This window comes from Manis pentadactyla, chromosome 9 (genome assembly GCF_030020395.1).
Source record: "Manis pentadactyla isolate mManPen7 chromosome 9, mManPen7.hap1, whole genome shotgun sequence".
Taxonomy (NCBI): Eukaryota; Metazoa; Chordata; class Mammalia; order Pholidota; family Manidae; genus Manis; species Manis pentadactyla.
In genome coordinates this window covers 84087312-84105306 of record NC_080027.1, presented here as the reverse complement: position 1 = coordinate 84105306, position 17995 = coordinate 84087312, and the positions used below count along the sequence as shown (strand labels likewise).

The following is a 17995-nucleotide window of genomic DNA, read 5'->3' as shown; positions in this document are numbered from 1 at the left end:
TTTGTTCTAGTTTTGTAGTTGTAAAGCAACTACTCAAAGAGAGTTGAGACTTTTTATTTGTGCCTATTCAAGTTGCATTATTTTTAAAAATAAAAATGCACAGGACCTTGAATAGCCAAAACACCTTGAAAAAGAAGAACAGAGTTGGAGGACTTACACTTACCTATTTCAAAACTTACTACAAAACTACAGTAATCAAGACAGTGTGGTAGTGGCATAAGGGCAGACATACAGACCAACAGAATAGAATTAAGAATCCAGAAACAAACACACATATCCACAGTCAACTGACTTTCACCAAGGGTGCAGAGATCATTCAAGGGGAAGAGAATAGTCTTCAACAAGTGTTGCTAAGACAACTAGATAGCCACAGGTAAAACAATGAAATTGGACCCATAACTCATACCATATACAAAAATTAAATCAAAATGGAGCAAAAACCAACATGTGAAAATACTATAAAATCCCTAGAAGACAACACAGGCATAAATCTTTGTGACCCTGGATAGGGTAATAGTTTCTTAAGTATGCCACCAAAAGCTCAAGCAGCCAAAGGAAAAACAGACAAATTTGACTTCATTAAAATCAGAGATTTCTGTATATAAAAGAACACCATCAAGAAAGTGAAAAGAGAGAGAGGGGCAGAAGATGGCGGCGTGAGTAGAGCAGCGGAAATCTCCTCCCAAAACAACATATGTCTATGAAAATATAACAAAGACAACCCTTCCTAGAATAAAGACCAGAGGACACAGGACAATATCCAGACCACATCCGCACCTGAGAGAACCCAGCGCCTCGCGAAAGGGGTAAGATACAAGCCCCGGCCCCGCGGGAGCCGAGCGCCCCTCCCCCCAGCTCCCGGCGGGAGAAGAGCAGGCAGAGCGGGAGGGAGACGGGGCACAGGACTGCCGAGCACCCAGCCCCAGCCATCCGGGCCAGAGTGCAGGGCGCTCGATACTAGGAAAACAGGGCAGCAAGAACAGTGAGCAGGCACTGGAGGCTGGGCGACAGAGGACATAAGAAAAGCGCGTGACCATTTTTTTTTGCTTTTTTGCTGTTTTGTTTTGGCGAGCGCTTTTTGGAAGTCTTAAAGGGATAGGGACCCCAATACTAGGGAAACAGGGCAGAAAGACCGGTGAGCAGAGGCCTGAGGCTGGCACCGCAGAATAAAGAAAAACGAACGACCACCTTTTTTTTTTTTTTTTTAATTAAAAACTTTTTTTTTTTTTTAATTAAAAAAATTTTTTTTTCATTTTTTTTTGGTGGGCGTTGTTTTGTTTTGGCGGGTGCTTTTTGGAAGTCTTAAAGGGGCAGGGCGGGTCACTTAATCCAGAGGTAGGGAATCCAGGATCTCTGGGCACCCTAACCCCTGGGCTGCAGGGAGCAGGGAGGCCCCTTACGGAGATAAATAGCCTCCCAGCCGCTCCTGCTCCAACGCGACTCCACCATTTTGGAGTAGCTGCCCGAGCCAGGCCACGCCCACAGCAACAGCGGAGATTAACTCCATAGCAGCCGGGCAGGAAGCAGAAACCCTGTCTGGGCGCAGCTGCGCAGCACAAGCCACTAGAGGCCGCTGTTCTCCCAGGAGAGGAGGGCCACAAACCAACAAGAAAGGAAGTCCTTCCAGCCGTCACTCGTCCCAGCTCTGCAGACTATTCCTATCACCATGAAAAGGCAAAGCTACAGGCAGACAAAGATCACAGAGACAACACCAGAGAAGGAGACAGACCTAATCAGTCTCCCTGAAAAAGAATTCAAAATAAGAATCATAAACATGCTGACAGAGATGCAGAGAAATACGCAAGAGAAATGGGATGAAGTCTGGAAGGAGATCACAGATGCCAGAAAGGAGATCGCAGAAATGAAACAAACTCTGGAAGGGTTTATAAGCAGAATGGATAGAATGCAAGAGGCCATTGATGGAATTGAAATCAGAGAACAGGAACGCATAGAAGCTGACATAGAGAGAGACAAAAGGATCTCCAGGAATGAAACAATATTAAGAGAACTGTGTGACCAATCCAAAAGGAACAATATCCGTATTATAGGGGTCCCAGAAGAAGAAGAGAGAGGAAAAGAGATGGAAAGTATCTTAGAAGAAATAATTGCTGAAAACTTCCCCACACTGGGGGAGGAAGTAATCGAACAGACCACAGAAATACACAGAACCCGCAACAGAAAGGATCCAAGAAGGGCAACACCAAGACACATAATAATTAAAATGGCAAAGATCAAGGACAAGGAAAGAGTGTTAAAGGCAGCTAGAGAGAAAAAGGTCACCTATAAAGGGAAACCCATCAGGCTAACGTCAGATTTCTCAACAGAAACCCTACAGGCCAGAAGAGAATGGCATGATATATTTAATACAATGAAACAGAAGGGCCTTGAACCAAGGATACTGTATCCAGCACGACTATCATTCAAATATGACGGTGGGATTAAACAATTCCCAGACAAACAAAAGCTGAGGGAATTTGCTTTCCACAAACCACCTCTACAGAACATCTTACAGGGACTGCTCTAGATGGGAGCACTCCTAGAAGGAGCACAGCACAAAACACCCAACATATGAAGAATCGAGGAGGAGGAACAAGAAGGGAGAGAAGAAAAGAATCTCCAGATAGTCTATATATAACAGCTCAATAAGCAAGCTAAGTTAGGCAGTAAGATACTAAAGAGGCTAACCTTGAACCTTTGGTAACCACGAATTTAAAGCCTGCAATGGCAATAAGTACATATCTTTCAATAGTCACCCTAAATGTTAATGGGTTGAATGCACCAATCAAAAGACACAGAGTAACAGAATGGATAAAAAAGCAAGACCCATCTATATGCTGCTTACAAGAAACTCACCTCAAACCCAAAGACATGTACAGACTAAAAGTCAAGGGATGGAAAAACATATTTCAAGCAAACAACAGTGAGAAGAAAGCAGGGGTTGCAGTACTAATATCAGACAAAATAGACTTCAAAACAAAGAAAGTAACAAGAGATAAAGAGGACACTACATAATGATAAAGGGCTCAGTCAAACAAGAGGATATAACCATTCTAAATATATATGCACCCAACACAGGAGCACCAGCATATGTGAAACAAATACTAACAGAACTAAAGGGGGATATAGACTGCAATGCATTCATTCTAGGAGACTTCAACACACCACTCACCCCAAAGGATAGATCCACTGGGCAGAAAATAAGTAAGGACACGGAAGCACTGAACAACACAGTAGAGCAGATGGACCTAATAGACATCTATAGAACTCTACATCCAAAAGCAGCGGGATATACATTCTTCTCAAGTGCACATGGAACATTCTCCAGAATAGACCACATACTAGGCCACAAAAAGAGCCTCAGAAAATTCCAAAAGATTGAAATCCTACCAACCAACTTTTCAGACCACAAAGGCATAAAACTAGAAATAAACTGTACAAAGAAAGCAAAGAGGCTCACAAACACATGGAGGCTTAACAACACGCTCCTAAATAATCAATGGATCAATGACCAAATCAAAATGGAGATCCAGCAATATATGGAAACAAATGACAACAACAACACTAAGCCCCAACTTCTGTGGGACACAGCAAAAGCAGTCTTAAGAGGAAAGTATATAGCAATCCAAGCATATTTAAAAAAGGAAGAGCAATCCCAAATGAATGGTCTAATGTCACAATTATCGAAATTGGAAAAAGAAGAACAGATGAGGCCTAAGGTCAGCAGAAGGAGGGACATAATAAAGATCAGAGAAGAAATAAATAAAATTGAGAAGAATAAAACAATAGCAAAAATCAATGAAACCAAGAGCTGGTTCTTTGAGAAAATAAACAAAATAGATAAACCTCTAGCCAGACTTATTAAGAAGAAAAGAGAGTCAACACAAATCAACAGTATCAGAAACGGGAAGGGAAAAATCACAACGGACCCCACAGAAATACAAAGAATTATTAGAGAATACTATGAAAACCTATATGCTAACAAGCTGGGAAACCTAGGAGAAATGGACAACTTCCTAGAAAAATACAACCTTCCAAGATTGACCCAGGAAGAAACAGAAAATCTAAACAGACCAATTACCAGCAACGAAATTGAAGCGGTAATCAAAAAACTACCAAAGAACAAAACCCCCGGGCCAGATGGATTTACCTCGGAATTTTATCAGACATACAGGGAAGACATAATACCCATTCTCCTTAAAGTTTTCCAAAAAATAGAGGAGGAGGGGATACTCCCAAACTCATTCTATGAAGCTAACATCACCCTAATACCAAAACCAGGCAAAGACCCCACCAAAAAAGAAAACTACAGACCAATATCCCTGATGAACGTAGATGCAAAAATACTCAACAAAATATTAGCAAACCGAATTCAAAAATACATCAAAAGGATCGTACACCATGACCAAGTGGGATTCATCCCAGGGATGCAAGGATGGTACAACATTCGAAAGCCCATCAACATCATCCACCACATCAACAAAAAGAAAGACAAAAACCACATGATCATCTCCATAGATGCTGAAAAAGCATTTGACAAAGTTCAACATCCATTCATGTTAAAAACTCTCAGCAAAATGGGAATAGAGGGCAAGTACCTCAACATAATAAAGGCCATCTATGATAAACCCACAGCCAACATTATATTGAACAGCGAGAAGCTGAAAGCATTTCCTCTGAGATCGGGAACTAGACAGGGATGCCCACTCTCTCCACTGTTATTTAACATAGTACTGGAGGTCCTAGCCACGGCAATCAGACAAAATAAAGAAATACAAGGAATCCAGATTGGTAAAGAAGAAGTTAAATGGTCACTATTTGCAGATGATATGATACTGTACATAAAAAAACCCTAAAGACTCGACCCCAAAACTACTAGAACTGATATCGGAATACAGCAAAGTTGCAGGATACAAAATCAACACACAGAAATCTGTGGCTTTCCTATATACTAACAATGAACCAACAGAAAGAGAAATCAGGAAAACAACTCCATTCACAATTGCATCAAAAAAAATAAAATACCTAGGAATAAACCTAACCAAAGAAGTGAAAGACTTATACTCTGAAAACTACAAGTCACTCTTAAGAGAAATTAAAGGGGACACTAACAGATGGAAACTCATCCCATGCTCGTGGCTAGGAAGAATTAATATCGTCAAAATGGCCATCCTGCCCAAAGCAATATACAGATTTGATGCAATCCCTATGAAACTACCAGCAACATTCTTCAATGAACTGGAACAAATAATTCAAAAATTCATATGGAAACACCAAAGACCCCGAATAGCCAAAGCAATCCTGAGAAAGAAGAATAAAGTAGGGGGGATCTCACTCCCCAACTTCAAGCTCTACTATAAAGCCATAGTAATCAAGACAATTTGGTACTGGCACAAGAGCAGAGCCACAGACCAATGGAACAGACTAGAGAATCCAGACATTAACCCAGACATATATGGTCAATTAATATTTGATAAAGGAGCCATGGACATACAATGGCGAAATGACAGTCTCTTCAACAGGTGGTGCTGGCAAAACTGGACAGCTACATGTAGGAGAATGAAACTGGACCATTGTCTAACCCCATATACAAAAGTAAACTCAAAATGGATCAAAGACCTGAATGTAAGCCATGAAACCATTAAACTCTTGGAAGAAAACATAGGCGAAAACCTCTTAGACATAAACATGAGTGACCTCTTCTTGAACATATCTCCCCGGGCAAGGAAAACAACAGCAAAAATGAGTAAGTGGGACTATATTAAGCTGAAAACCTTCTGTACAGCAAAAGACACCATCAATAGAACAAGAAGGATCCCTACAGTATGGGAGAATATATTTGAAAATGACACATCCGATAAAGGCTTGACGTCCAGAATATATAAGGAGCTCACATGCCTCAACAAACAAAAAACAAATAACCCAATTAAAAAATGGGCAGAGGAACTGAACAGACAGTTCTCCAAAACAGAAATACAGATGGCCAACAGACACATGAAAATATGCTCCACATCGCTAATTATCAGAGAAATGCAAATTAAAACTACAATGAGGTATCACTTCACACCAGTAAGGATGGCTGCCATCCAAAAGACAAACAACAACAAATGTTGGCGAGGCTGTGGAGAAAGGGGAACCCTCGTACACTGCTGGTGGGAATGTAAACTAGTTCAACCATTGTGGAAAGCAGTATGGAGGTATATCAAAATGCTCAAAACAGACTTACCATTTGACCCAGGAATTGCACTCCTAGGAATTTACCCTAAGAACGCAGCAATCAAGTTTGAGAAAGACAGATGCACCCCTATGTTTATTGCAGCACTATTTACAATAGCCAAGAATTGGAAGCAACCTAAATGTCCATCAATAGATGAATGGATAAAGAAGATGTGGTACATATACACAATGGAATACTACTCAGCCATAAGAAAAGGGCAAATCCAATCATTTGCAGCAACATGGATGGAGCTGGAGGGTATTATGCTCAGTGAAACAAGCCAAGCGGAGAAAGAGAAATACCAAATGATTTCACTTATCTGTGGAATATAAGAACAAAGGAAAAACTGAAGGAACAAAACAGCAGCAGAATCACAGAACTCAAGAATGGACTAACAGGTACCAAAGGGAAAGGGACTGGGGAGGATGGGTGGGTAGGGAGGGATAAGGGGGGGAGAAGTAGGGGGGTATTAAGATTAACATACATGGGGGGGTAGGAGAAAAGGGAGGGCTGTACAACACAGAGAAGGCAAGTAGTGATTCTACAACATTTTGCTATGCTGATGGACAGTGACTGTAAAGGGGTTTATAGGGGAGACCTGGTATAGGGGAGAGCCTAGTAAACATAATATTCGTCATGTAAGTGTAGATTAGTGATAGCAAAAACAAAGCAAAAAAAAAAAAAAAGGGCAGTTCCTGTGTGGTAACCTCCAACGAGTTCTACACAAGGGTATAAAGGGCATATAAAAGTGTAGGCAAAGGGTCTGTTTGTGTTTATACAGAGGATCAAAGCCTAATTGGGCTACCCCGAAAATGAACTAAGATACGACATGAAAAATAACTTCCAACATCTGCACTCTCTGGAAGACTCATGCCAGAAGATGATCATCAAAAAACCCCAACAAAGATCCACGCACTGCTACAGCTGTAGATGCACTCATCCCACCAGTTCCTGGACTTGCCATGGGAATGAGGAAGGAGATATCTAAGCTGACCTGTGCATACAGTAAAACAACAAATTTGGCTGGATCTATACTGTTGGAACTCAACCAAGAACTAGGAGAAGTGCAAATTGTAGCGCTCCAAACTCTTACAACTACAGACTATTTACTGTTAAAAGAACATATGGCATGTGAACAGTCCCCAGGAATGGGTTGTTTTAATTTGTCTGATTTCTCTCAGACTGTTCAAGTTCAGTTGGACAATATCCACCATATCATAGATAAGTTTTCACAAATGCCTAAGGTGCCTTAATGGTTTTCTTGGTTTCACTGGAGATGGCTGGTAATTACAGATATGCTTTGGTTATGTAACTATACTCCTATTATGTTAATGTGTGTGCGCAATTTAAGTAGTAGCTTAAAACCTATATACGCTGAAGTTACTCTACAAGAAGATATGTCAAAGAAATAATCAATCTTCCCATGTTTTCTTCCGCCTGCTACTTCTATAGCTTTTCTTCTTCCTTCCTAATTACAACCCTTAAATAGAATTCGTGCCTCATATCAAATTTACCGAGTATCATAACTCCTCCAAGTGGTAAAGATACCTCAAGACAAATGCTGGGCATAGAAGCCACAGGGCATAAATATGCAAAGAAGTAAAAAGCTAACCTTTTCAAACAATAAGGCTTCCCTCTCACTTACCAACTTCACATTTCCCTGTATGGCCCCGGAAGATGACTGGTTAGCCAGAGACGGGTAAGATTCCTCAAGGGAGGAACAACCTAAGACAGGCACAGTCGCAGGGGGGCCATCAGGTGAGAAATTGGGGATCAACAGAGGTGAGGCTTAGAACCTTACCCCCCCTGTTCTGAGAGAAATCTTCTGCATACGTGGATGTTTTATTGCCCTGGTCTAGCTTGGATTAACACATAGTCTACAGGCACACACCTGATCATCTACATTTGCTCTCTTACAACACTAAACTATGTTTTCTACCTTTATCTTGTATCTACCTACCACTTCAGCATTTTATTAAAAATCATAATAATAAAGAGAGAAATGTGGTATCCACATATAAATCAAGTATAAACACCAAATGAGTATTCATATTTGAACTGACTGTTTAGAGTTCATAATGCATGAGCAAAACCGAAAGTTTCTGTGATGACTGCCCTTGTACTGTTCACTATGTAACTTATTCATTATGTAAGAATTTGTTCTACATGTAAAAACTTGTTTGTTATGCCTCAGAAGATTGGAGACTGACAAAAATTAGGCTTGGGGTGGAATAATGATTGTGCATTGAGCATTGACTCCCCTATACAGAATTTTATTGTCGTTAACAACCATTTGATCAATAAATATGAGAGATGCCCTCACAAAAAAAAAAAAAAAAAAAAAAAAAAGGACAGACTTCCAATGGTAAAATAAATTAGTAACCGGGATGTAAGGTATAGCATAAGGAATATAGTCAAGATATTGTAACAGCCTGGTAGGGTGATAGCTGGAACCTAGAATTATGTATATAAATGTTTTATCACTGTGTTGTACACTTGAAACTAATGTAATGTAATACTGTGCGTCAACTACCCTTCAATAAAAAATAATTATTAAAAAAAAAAAGAAAGTGAAAAGACAATCTACAGGATGGGCAAAAAAAATGTGTAAATCATGTTTGATAAAGGTCTAGTACCAAAACTGCATAAAGAATTCTTACAATTCAATAATGAAAACAAAACTCAATTTAAAAATGGACAAGTAATTTGAATAGACATTTCTCCACAGAGGTTATGTAAGTGACCAATAAGCACATGAAAAGATACTCAACATTATTAGTCATTAGAGAAATGCAAATTAAAACCACAATAAGATACCACTTCACATCCACTAGGATTGCTAGAATAAAAAAGAAAGACAATAACAAGTGCTGACGAGGATATGGAGAAACTGGAACACTGCTGATGAGATTGTAAAATGGTGTAGCTCCTTTGGTAAAAATGTGGCAGTTCCTTAAAAAGTTAAACATAAAGTGACCACATGACTCAGCAATTCCACTCCTAGATATACATCCAAAAGAATTAAAAACTTGTACTTAAACAAAAATTTGTACAAATGTTGATAGCAATATTATTCATAATAGCTAAAAAAAATGGAAATAACCCAAATGTTCATCAACTGATGGACAAATAAAATGTGGTATATCCATATGATGAAATATTATTCAGGCAAAAAGGAGATGAATTACTGCTTCCATGCTACAAAATGGATAAACCTTGAAAACATTACACTAATTGACAACAGCCACAATAGGCTACACATTGTATGATTACATTTATCAGAAATGTCCAGAATGGGCAAATCCATTGAGACAGGTTATTGCTGGGGGCAGTGGGTGTGAAGACAGGGGACAGGGATGGGCATGATGGCTGACAGGTATTGGGCCTAGATGAAAATGTTCTGGAATTAGACAGCAGTCATGATGATAGTTGTACAACTTTGTGAATATACTAAAAATCACTGAATTGTCTTGAATCAACATACAGTACACCTTAAATTTCTAAATATTATATGTCAATTACATCTCAATTTTTTAAAAAAACACTGTATTGAACACTTTAAAAGGATGAATTTTATGATATATGAATTGTAGCTTAATAAAAAAATTAAGTCAACTACAGGAGTCCACTAACAGAGAAAAATCCAAAAGTTGACTTAAGCAACAAGTTCTTGAATAAATTAATCTTTCTTTGCATTTGCCTCAGGGTAAAAGAAACAATGTTTCCATATCTCACCTGGGCTTTATACATTCTCCAAATAACAAAAATGTCTATGTCTAATGTAAGTTCCAGAATTTGGTCTCTGGCCACACTGTGGAACACAAATGCATTAGAGAGAAATGTCTTCACTTTGGACAAGTTCTCTTATTTCTCAAAGAATCCATAAAGGTTTCTAACGGAAGTTGAAATATTTTGAGAATCGTTTTAAGGTTTTATAAGCAAACTATTTCCTTGAGACTCATTTCTGAGACCAATGCTATGTGTGAGTTTTTAAATCTCACCCAGGATTACATTTCTAGCATGGCAATACACAAATCGGTCACCTTCACCCATGAACATCTGGCACACAAAGGAATACTATTATCGTCATCATGTTTGTTAATGCTTATTGAGATTCTCACTGTGAATTAGGACAATTTTAAATAGACTACTGCAGGTTAGACAAAATATCTGCACATCCATGCCATCAGCTCTTTTCATCTACTCACTCACATATCAAAAACATGAGCACTTAAGCGCCAGGAACAGAGGATAGGGCAGTTAAAACAGACCCAGCACCAGCTCCACTGCACTTACAAATCTAAAATCCAAAGAACAGCTCTGAGCAAATTGTTACAACAGAGCATAGTGAGTGGTACACTAGATGTGCCAGCTGCTCGGGGAGCATAAAGCAGAAGAGCCATTCCAGGGGCTAAGAAGTGCCCCTCAAGTAAGAGGTATTCAAGTTGAAACCTAAAGTACAAGCAGATCATTAGTCTGAAGAAAATGAGAAAAAAGATTTCCAGACAATGGAGTATTTACAGCCCAGAAAACTCAGAGGGTTTTTCAGTTTCAACCTGAAAGAAAAAACATGCTAGAGATGGAGACAGTGGTCATATGATTGACAGTCCTGAAAGACTCTGAGAGTCTGGGCTCTATTCTACAGGCAATGTGAAGCCAATGACCAGACTTGGGGGCAGCAAGACAGGAGGCAGGGAAGCCACACAGGAGGCTGTTTCATTAATCCAAGGAAGGGAGGACAATAAACCAGTGGAAGAAGAGGACAGAAGAGATGAAGAAATAGACCTAGGAAATATTTAGGATGTAGACTCAAGGGGACTTACTTTTTTGATATAAGAAGTAAGGGAGAGGAAGGAGTTAAGGATACCCCATAGATTTCTGATTTGGAAAGCTTGGGGGATAGCCCTGTAAGTTCCTGAGATAGAGAAAAAGGAAGGATAAACAGAATTGGAGTGGAGGAGAAAACATGGTAAATGCAAGGATCCTGGCCCATAATCGATGCTTTGATTGCTGTGATACCCACATGCTGAACCTGGCTGGCAGCTCACAGCACACCTGGCCATGCTGATGGCACCTTACCCTGGTCCTTTCTCTGGAAGGTCCACCTCAGCTGACAGTGGACTATAGACAGGAATGCTGACGTCGTAGCCTTGCCGGTAAGTCCATGTAGAAAAGCCACCACCAGCCAACAGAGCCCTGAAAGCAAAGGACTTTGTCAAATAATGAGAAAGAAAGGTCTTCATTCTGATAAGCTCAGTGGAAAGGGATCAAAGTAACTTGAGTGTTAATAATATCAACAACAGCTAATATTCACTGAGTCACTTTTCTATTAAAACCCTGTACTAAATGATTTACGTTCTCATCTCCTGGACATCAGCTGTAGTTTATCCCTGAGTCCCTTCCTCTAGGATCCTAAGAAGCCTTTTCTTAATTTCCATTTTTTAAAATATATCACAGCCCAGAGGATACCCTATAAACAGCTCCTATGCTACCTTATTCAGATCCCATTTGAGCCTTCCCAAAAGTCATATCCTACTCTTTAAACACATTTACAATAAAAGGAATAAAAATAGGTCTGCATAGGAAGACTGGCTGGGGCAGTCACTTACCAGCCTACTGTCTGGAATCTCAGGAGCCAATGGGCACATGAAGGCAGCGTGACGGCAAAGCACTGCATCTCACACTGCATATACCCTCACTCCTCTTCAATTCCTGCCCCAAGCAGTTCTTTCCACTGCCATCCCAGAGCTACCTGTGAATCTGACAGCCTTTACCAATTTGCACCACCCATGCCAGCTACTCAGTCTTGTTAACCCAGTTACCTATACAGGAAGCAGAAACCAGAACTGGACCTGTAGTGTTTCTCCAACAGTTTGCATGCACTTACTTTTATTCTCCTTAATGAGAAAGCCAAGAGCACATTGCTTTAATTGGATCCAGCAAGTAGTATGATGGCACTTCATCAGAGAAAGGAAGCAGGTGTACATCACACCAACTTTCACTGTTATTCTGTCCCTGGGGCCCCAAACCCATCAAAATCACTTACTGGGGCAAGGTTTGCCAGTTCCATGCACTGCACACTCTGAGCCAAAATGTCTGAACTGAGAAACCACATTTTTTTCAATATTGATTGCTACCAATCCCCTCCCTGACCTGATGACAGCCTGCATTCCCTTCGAACATGACCAGTTTAAGTTCAAAGATTTCCAAACCACCCCTGGAAATCCCAATCTATTTGTTTAAGCTTTATGAAACCAAGAGCTGGTTAGCAAGGTAATGTGCAAGCTAAAAACCTCTCCAGCTGCCAGTCTATTCTGTAAAAGTTAATGACTATCCTTAGTGCCAACATACAGTCTTATATTTCCTGATTAGCATTCAGCAATGAATCCATCCAACATGGATTTGGGCAGGTTCCATGACCATGATGGCAAGCAGACTGTATGGGCCCCCACGACCTACATGCAGGAAGCAGACACGGATACAATACACAGGCACCACACAATCCAGGTAAGCCAGGGCAGTGGGGGATTGGTAATTACACCCACAGCCCCAGAAGGGAGCGGTGTGCCTATGTGGCAAAAAAGGAAGCAGATGTAGATCATGCCAGCTTTTACTGTTGTTCTCTCCTGAGGGCCCCAAACTGTTATTCTGTCCCAGGGTGCTGGTGGGGGGTTTGCACTGGTAGTAGGGAAACACGCCATCTGAAGCATGCCTTATGTCACAGATCACACACATGCAATCACCATTTGGGATCTCAGAAAGAGCCAAGACTGCAATTAGTCAACAGGCCTCACACCAATCCTGCTACTGACAAGACTTCAACTTCAAGTCACTGTATCTTCTTCTGCCAAAGTTTCCACATAAAATTATAATGGAGAAAATATTGTAAGGATTCCTTTCTTTACTGAACACATGTTTTATATTGACTGAAGAGTGAATTTCTAAGAGGCACATTCTGTTTTCCCATTATATATTTCAAAATCAGAGATCAGTTCCAAAGTTGCAAGAGACTGAATAGAAAACTTGCTGCTAAAAAAGTACTAACTGATGATCAGACTCATGCCAGGTCAAGTGTTCTGTCACTCTAAATATCCTGCAGCATTTTTAGCACTTTGCAGGACTTCCTGACTCTAGAACATGTCCTCTGCGTCCAAGCCCTCGCAATGGCCTCATGCGCTCCACCATCGTGACTTGAGACCTCTACTTGAGGTCTTTCCTCAGATGTTCTTACAGCTGTCCTCCTCCTATCTGAGTACTCACAGTGCCTAAAAAACACATTTCATCTGCAGGTTTATTCTTTGCTTTCTTTTAAACCAGGCATGTAATGCAAATTCCTGAAATACAAAGCCTCAGGTTTTGAAAAAAAAAAGCTGACCAATTCTATTGGTCATCCTTATTTGTTTACCGAATCACACAAACTGTAAAAACATATTTATGAGACAGGTAAATTTGAACAACTGCTAGATATTTGATGATATTAAAGAATAACTAAATATTTTAGCTATGGTAATAGTACTGTAGTTGTATTTTTATTAAAGCCCTTTTCATGCAGAGATTCAAGTGGAAATATTTCCAGATACAGTAATACAACACCTGGGATTTGCTTCTAGATAATCTGTTGCCAACATGGGGGTAGGAATACAGATGAATGGAGACTGGCCTTGAGTTGACAATTACTAAAGCTGACAGGGGAGCATAGTACTAATCTCTGTTACAGAGGTTTGAAATTTTCCATAATAATTTAAATAAGTTAATATAGACCCACACAATTTATAGCAATTTGTGAGAGATATGTGAAAAGAAAGGATAATAAAAACCCAAGATAGTAAGTATACTACAGAACAGATCTGAGAAAACAAAGATCAGTAAAGTAAGGCATTGAAAAGGTATAATTTTCTCCCACTTAAAATAAAATGTGTATGTGTGTGTGTGTGTGTGTGTGTGTGTGTGTGTGTGTGTCTGTGTGTGTATAAGTCCATAGGAAAAAAGCCTAGAAAAATACATATGACAGTATTTGAGAACAGTAATTACCTTTTCAGTAAGGGAGTGAAAATAGAGGTTTTGAAAGCTATTTTCATTCTTCATATACTTGTACATTTTTGATTTGTATAAAGAAAGTGTATGTGTATTATGTGTATGATTTTTTAAAACTAAAAGAGAAATAAAAACAGATTTAAGCAGCATAAAAGTTATATGTGCTGAGCAGACATTTCCTTCAGTCTTGGTCCTTGCATTTCTCTGAGTAAAATGATTCTTAAGCAATCACAACTATGGACTATAGAGTTCATGAGCTCTTAGAAGCATCTAATCTAGCCTGTTCTCTGATTTTCAAATAATCTTATATGCAGCACCTGCTAAAACCATTCTGTACTCATGGTTCTTGCCTCCTCTGAATCCAGGGGCAGGGACAAAGAATAAGAAAAGTTAACAAACAAATCTATTCCTTACCTCAACCCGGAGACCACCTAGTTTCAAAATGAAATTTCCCATGTGCAAAATAAAGGAGGACTATATGGTGATTTATTACTTGCTATAGGATTGCCTATAATCACTTACAAAACTACATGCATAGGGAAAATGATTTAGCCTTCTTGATCCTTAATACCTAAGCACCAGCAAGAACAAAAGTTTCTCCTAACTACTTGATACTTTCCTGCAGAGAAATGAAGCCCCATTTAACATGTGTATTTGATAAAAATAAAATCCTTCTTCCATGCAGATATATATATATATACTAAAATGTCAGCAAAAAGTGATATGTCCTGAACAGAAATAAGCCCTTCTCAAAATAAACCCAGAGCAGGTGAAGACATTGCACTCCTAACAGCTCTTTTCCCTCCCTTTGCTATTCTCTAAAGTATTTCACTTTCCCAGAACAACCAAATCCACAAAACAGTAGCCCACTCAGGAACACTGGGGCTGAGAGCCAAATCAAGGATCACCTTGTGCTTAGCTGGTATCTACAGAATGTGTGTGACCTGACTGCCCTCTACCGTCCAAAATGGCTCCTACACCAAAGTCGAAGAGTGGGCCTGGGGTATATGTCATCTCTATTGTTAATTATATTTCCAGATAGAAACACAACACTGACTCTAGATAATCACTTACAGCAAAGAGGGCTTAGGCTTAATCTTCTGGGGAAAAGTAGTACTAAGTGTAAATTTTCCTAATTGACAAGGGAGGCTTCCAACACTGGGAATACAGCTGGTCTCTCCTTTTTCAGTAACAATGATTTTAAGAGTTAAACATCAACTATCATAATTTGGTTATAAATGAGTTCTTACATAAACTTATGACAACCCTATACTATGAGTGTTGTTCAGCACCCTTATCTTGGGCTCAAACTTTCTGCTCTCCTCAAAGCCCCAAACCAAGTACCAGGAGAGGAGCCGTAGGTAGCACCTCATTCCTCCAGGTGTAGGACGCCTCCAGCCCAAGTGGTTCAGTCAGTGTGTAAAACGGCTGATAAATACAGTAAGTGAACTCAAATTCATAATCATGCAGTGGTGGCTCCCGTACCACATCTGCCTGTCTGGAAGGTTTTCTTAGGAAGGAAGGAAAGAAGTTGGGGGTAGTGGGAGAAAGAAGGAAAGGAAGAAAGGAAGGGAGAGAAGAATCCCACTGAATGAACAACAGAGATCACATGATAATCACAGTGTCCTCCTTCCGGCATTATAGGCTCCTGGTATCACTTTACACCCAGGCCCTCTTCCTCAGTAAGCTCTGCTCTTGGCAAATGCTCCAAATTCAGAGAGAGCGGACACCCGCCAATCATGAGCCAGGCCTTAGAGGGTGAGAGTGCTGCATTCAGGAGGGCATAACCAGACTAAGAAAAAAAGATAGTTTTTTAAGATGCTGCTAGAACATAAGCTCTAATGGGTTCTCCACCCATTAAGTAGGTCTTAATACTCCACCCATTAAGTAGGTCTTAATACTTCGATGTTTTAAGAAAGGAAATGCCCAAGACAGTTTTTTTATTTTGCCAAACAATTCTGATGACAAAGTATGTCCCAGCAGGCTTAGGAATACGATTTCACATGAACAAAAGGGTCTTACATCTACTTATTCTTCAGAAACCCATCACAGGGCAACCACCATTACACCTACCTGTCTCTGGGGACATCTAGGGCTGTGTTATAATCTGGGGGACCTCCAGGCAACATGTTGAACAACAGGTGGTTTGTACCTCGATCCCACCTAGTAAGAAAGTAAACATGTAGAATTCACATGGCAACTATGAAGGAACAAAAACAAGAGTCAGTTACTGGATGGTAAGTAGCAAGTATCCCCAACCCAAAACTGGGCCACTTCTCAGGTGTGCAAAGGGAACTCCTAGAAATCCCAACAGCATATCAGGCACTAGCCTGGCTCTTGAAAAGAAAAATGGGTGGATATGTACTTCAAGCTTGTCCACTACAGAACTGCTCTTCAGAATGAAAGCATTCTGAATAATGAAAACCTGAAAACAGTCTGCATGTTCACCATTTGGTTAAAGAAGTAAGAAATAAAATATAGAAGGCTGGTTAAATACATCATGGAACATGATGCAAAATGGAATACTACAGAATACTACAAAACCTGTAAAAATTATACAGTAAGGAATATGAACTATTGGAAATATACTTACAATATATTAAGGGAAAAAGGCAGCAAATGAGTATGTACTATATGATCCCATTCTTGACAAAAATGTAAGTATACACATGCATTTGTATTTTTTTATACAAAATATATATATACATTCACAGTAAGCATTTTCCATATAAAAACTGACTGAAAAGTAACATCAAAATATTAATTATTATCTCTTAGAGATAGGATTATGAAATGAATCTTACATTATTTTGCTTACCTCTATTTTAAGGCTTTTTATAGTGAACATGTATAATGTAAGTAATCAAAGGGGGGAAAGTATTTAAATTTAAAAAAGGAGAAGTATGGGAAGACTAGCCATCCTTCTAAGAAGCCAAGAGCCCACAGCAGTCGCACCAACAGCAGGCTGCTTGTCACTGGAACAGAGGCCAGATGCTTACAGCATGGACCCCACCCCCTCCTATGGGAAAAGAGCAGCTAGAAGCCAGCTCAAAAGAACCATTTCTTCTCCCTGTCCTTTCCTTCAGTTCCCCGAAGGACTTGGCTCTGGTCTTTGAAAGTGCTAGGTACCTGGAGAGCTGGGCCAATGCTTGTGCTGTCTCCTTAACTCGTAGCGTGTTCTGGTTAAGCACATCGATGGATGGGACAAACAGGCAGGCCCGGTTAATGTCATCAGTATAGTAGTCACTGTCTGAGATAGCCGTGAGCAGTTCATTATACTCCCGAGAGATGGTGTTGCTGGCTGGGACACCAAAGTCATCCACATACTTTTTCAGAGAGTAGATATACACCTTGATTTTGTTCTTTGGGTTGAAACCGCAGCGGTAGACATCAAAACACGTGTGCATTCTGCAACTGAGATCACCCCGTTCAGGGATGGGACTGTCGGTGGGGAGCCTGACCACGGGCACATCACGGATACTGCGTTTCTCTACATTCCACTCATTGGAGGACTCAATGGAATGGGGCCAGAACTGAAACATGCCAGTGGCAATGAGGCCCAGGAGGACAATGGAGAAGAGGGTGATGTAGTACATTCGGTGCTTGGTCTTCATTCTTGGGATGAGGGCAGGACCCCGGATGTTGTACTTGACCGACGCACACATAATGACACAGACAGCCTCTTCCTCACACTCCTGGGCACCAGGGGGAGAAATGAGAAAGTCTGCAGGGTGGAAAATGACACTT

General features: G+C 40.2%; 1 protein-coding gene across 5 annotated transcripts in view; it reads right to left on the bottom strand.

Annotated features, from left to right (window-relative positions):
• The window catches only part of EXT2 (exostosin glycosyltransferase 2), a 160738-nt gene that overhangs the window by 129699 nt on the left and 13044 nt on the right, over window positions 1–17995 (bottom strand). For 3 of the 5 annotated variants that reach the window (XR_005026155.2, XM_036891602.2, XM_036891598.2), the window contains 3 exons: window positions 17378–17943; window positions 16322–16411; window positions 11294–11410 (listed from right to left, as the gene is read on the bottom strand). Coding sequence is in view for 4 of the 5 variants with exons in the window: in XM_036891598.2 (XP_036747493.2) it covers window positions 11294–11410; window positions 16322–16411; window positions 17378–17943 (773 nt within the window). In the remaining variant the exon portion in view is untranslated. Of the gene's footprint in view, window positions 1–11293; window positions 11411–16321; window positions 16412–17377; window positions 17973–17995 lie in introns of all 5 variants that reach the window. The other 2 variants (XM_057507585.1, XM_036891601.2) reach the window with 2 other exon arrangements.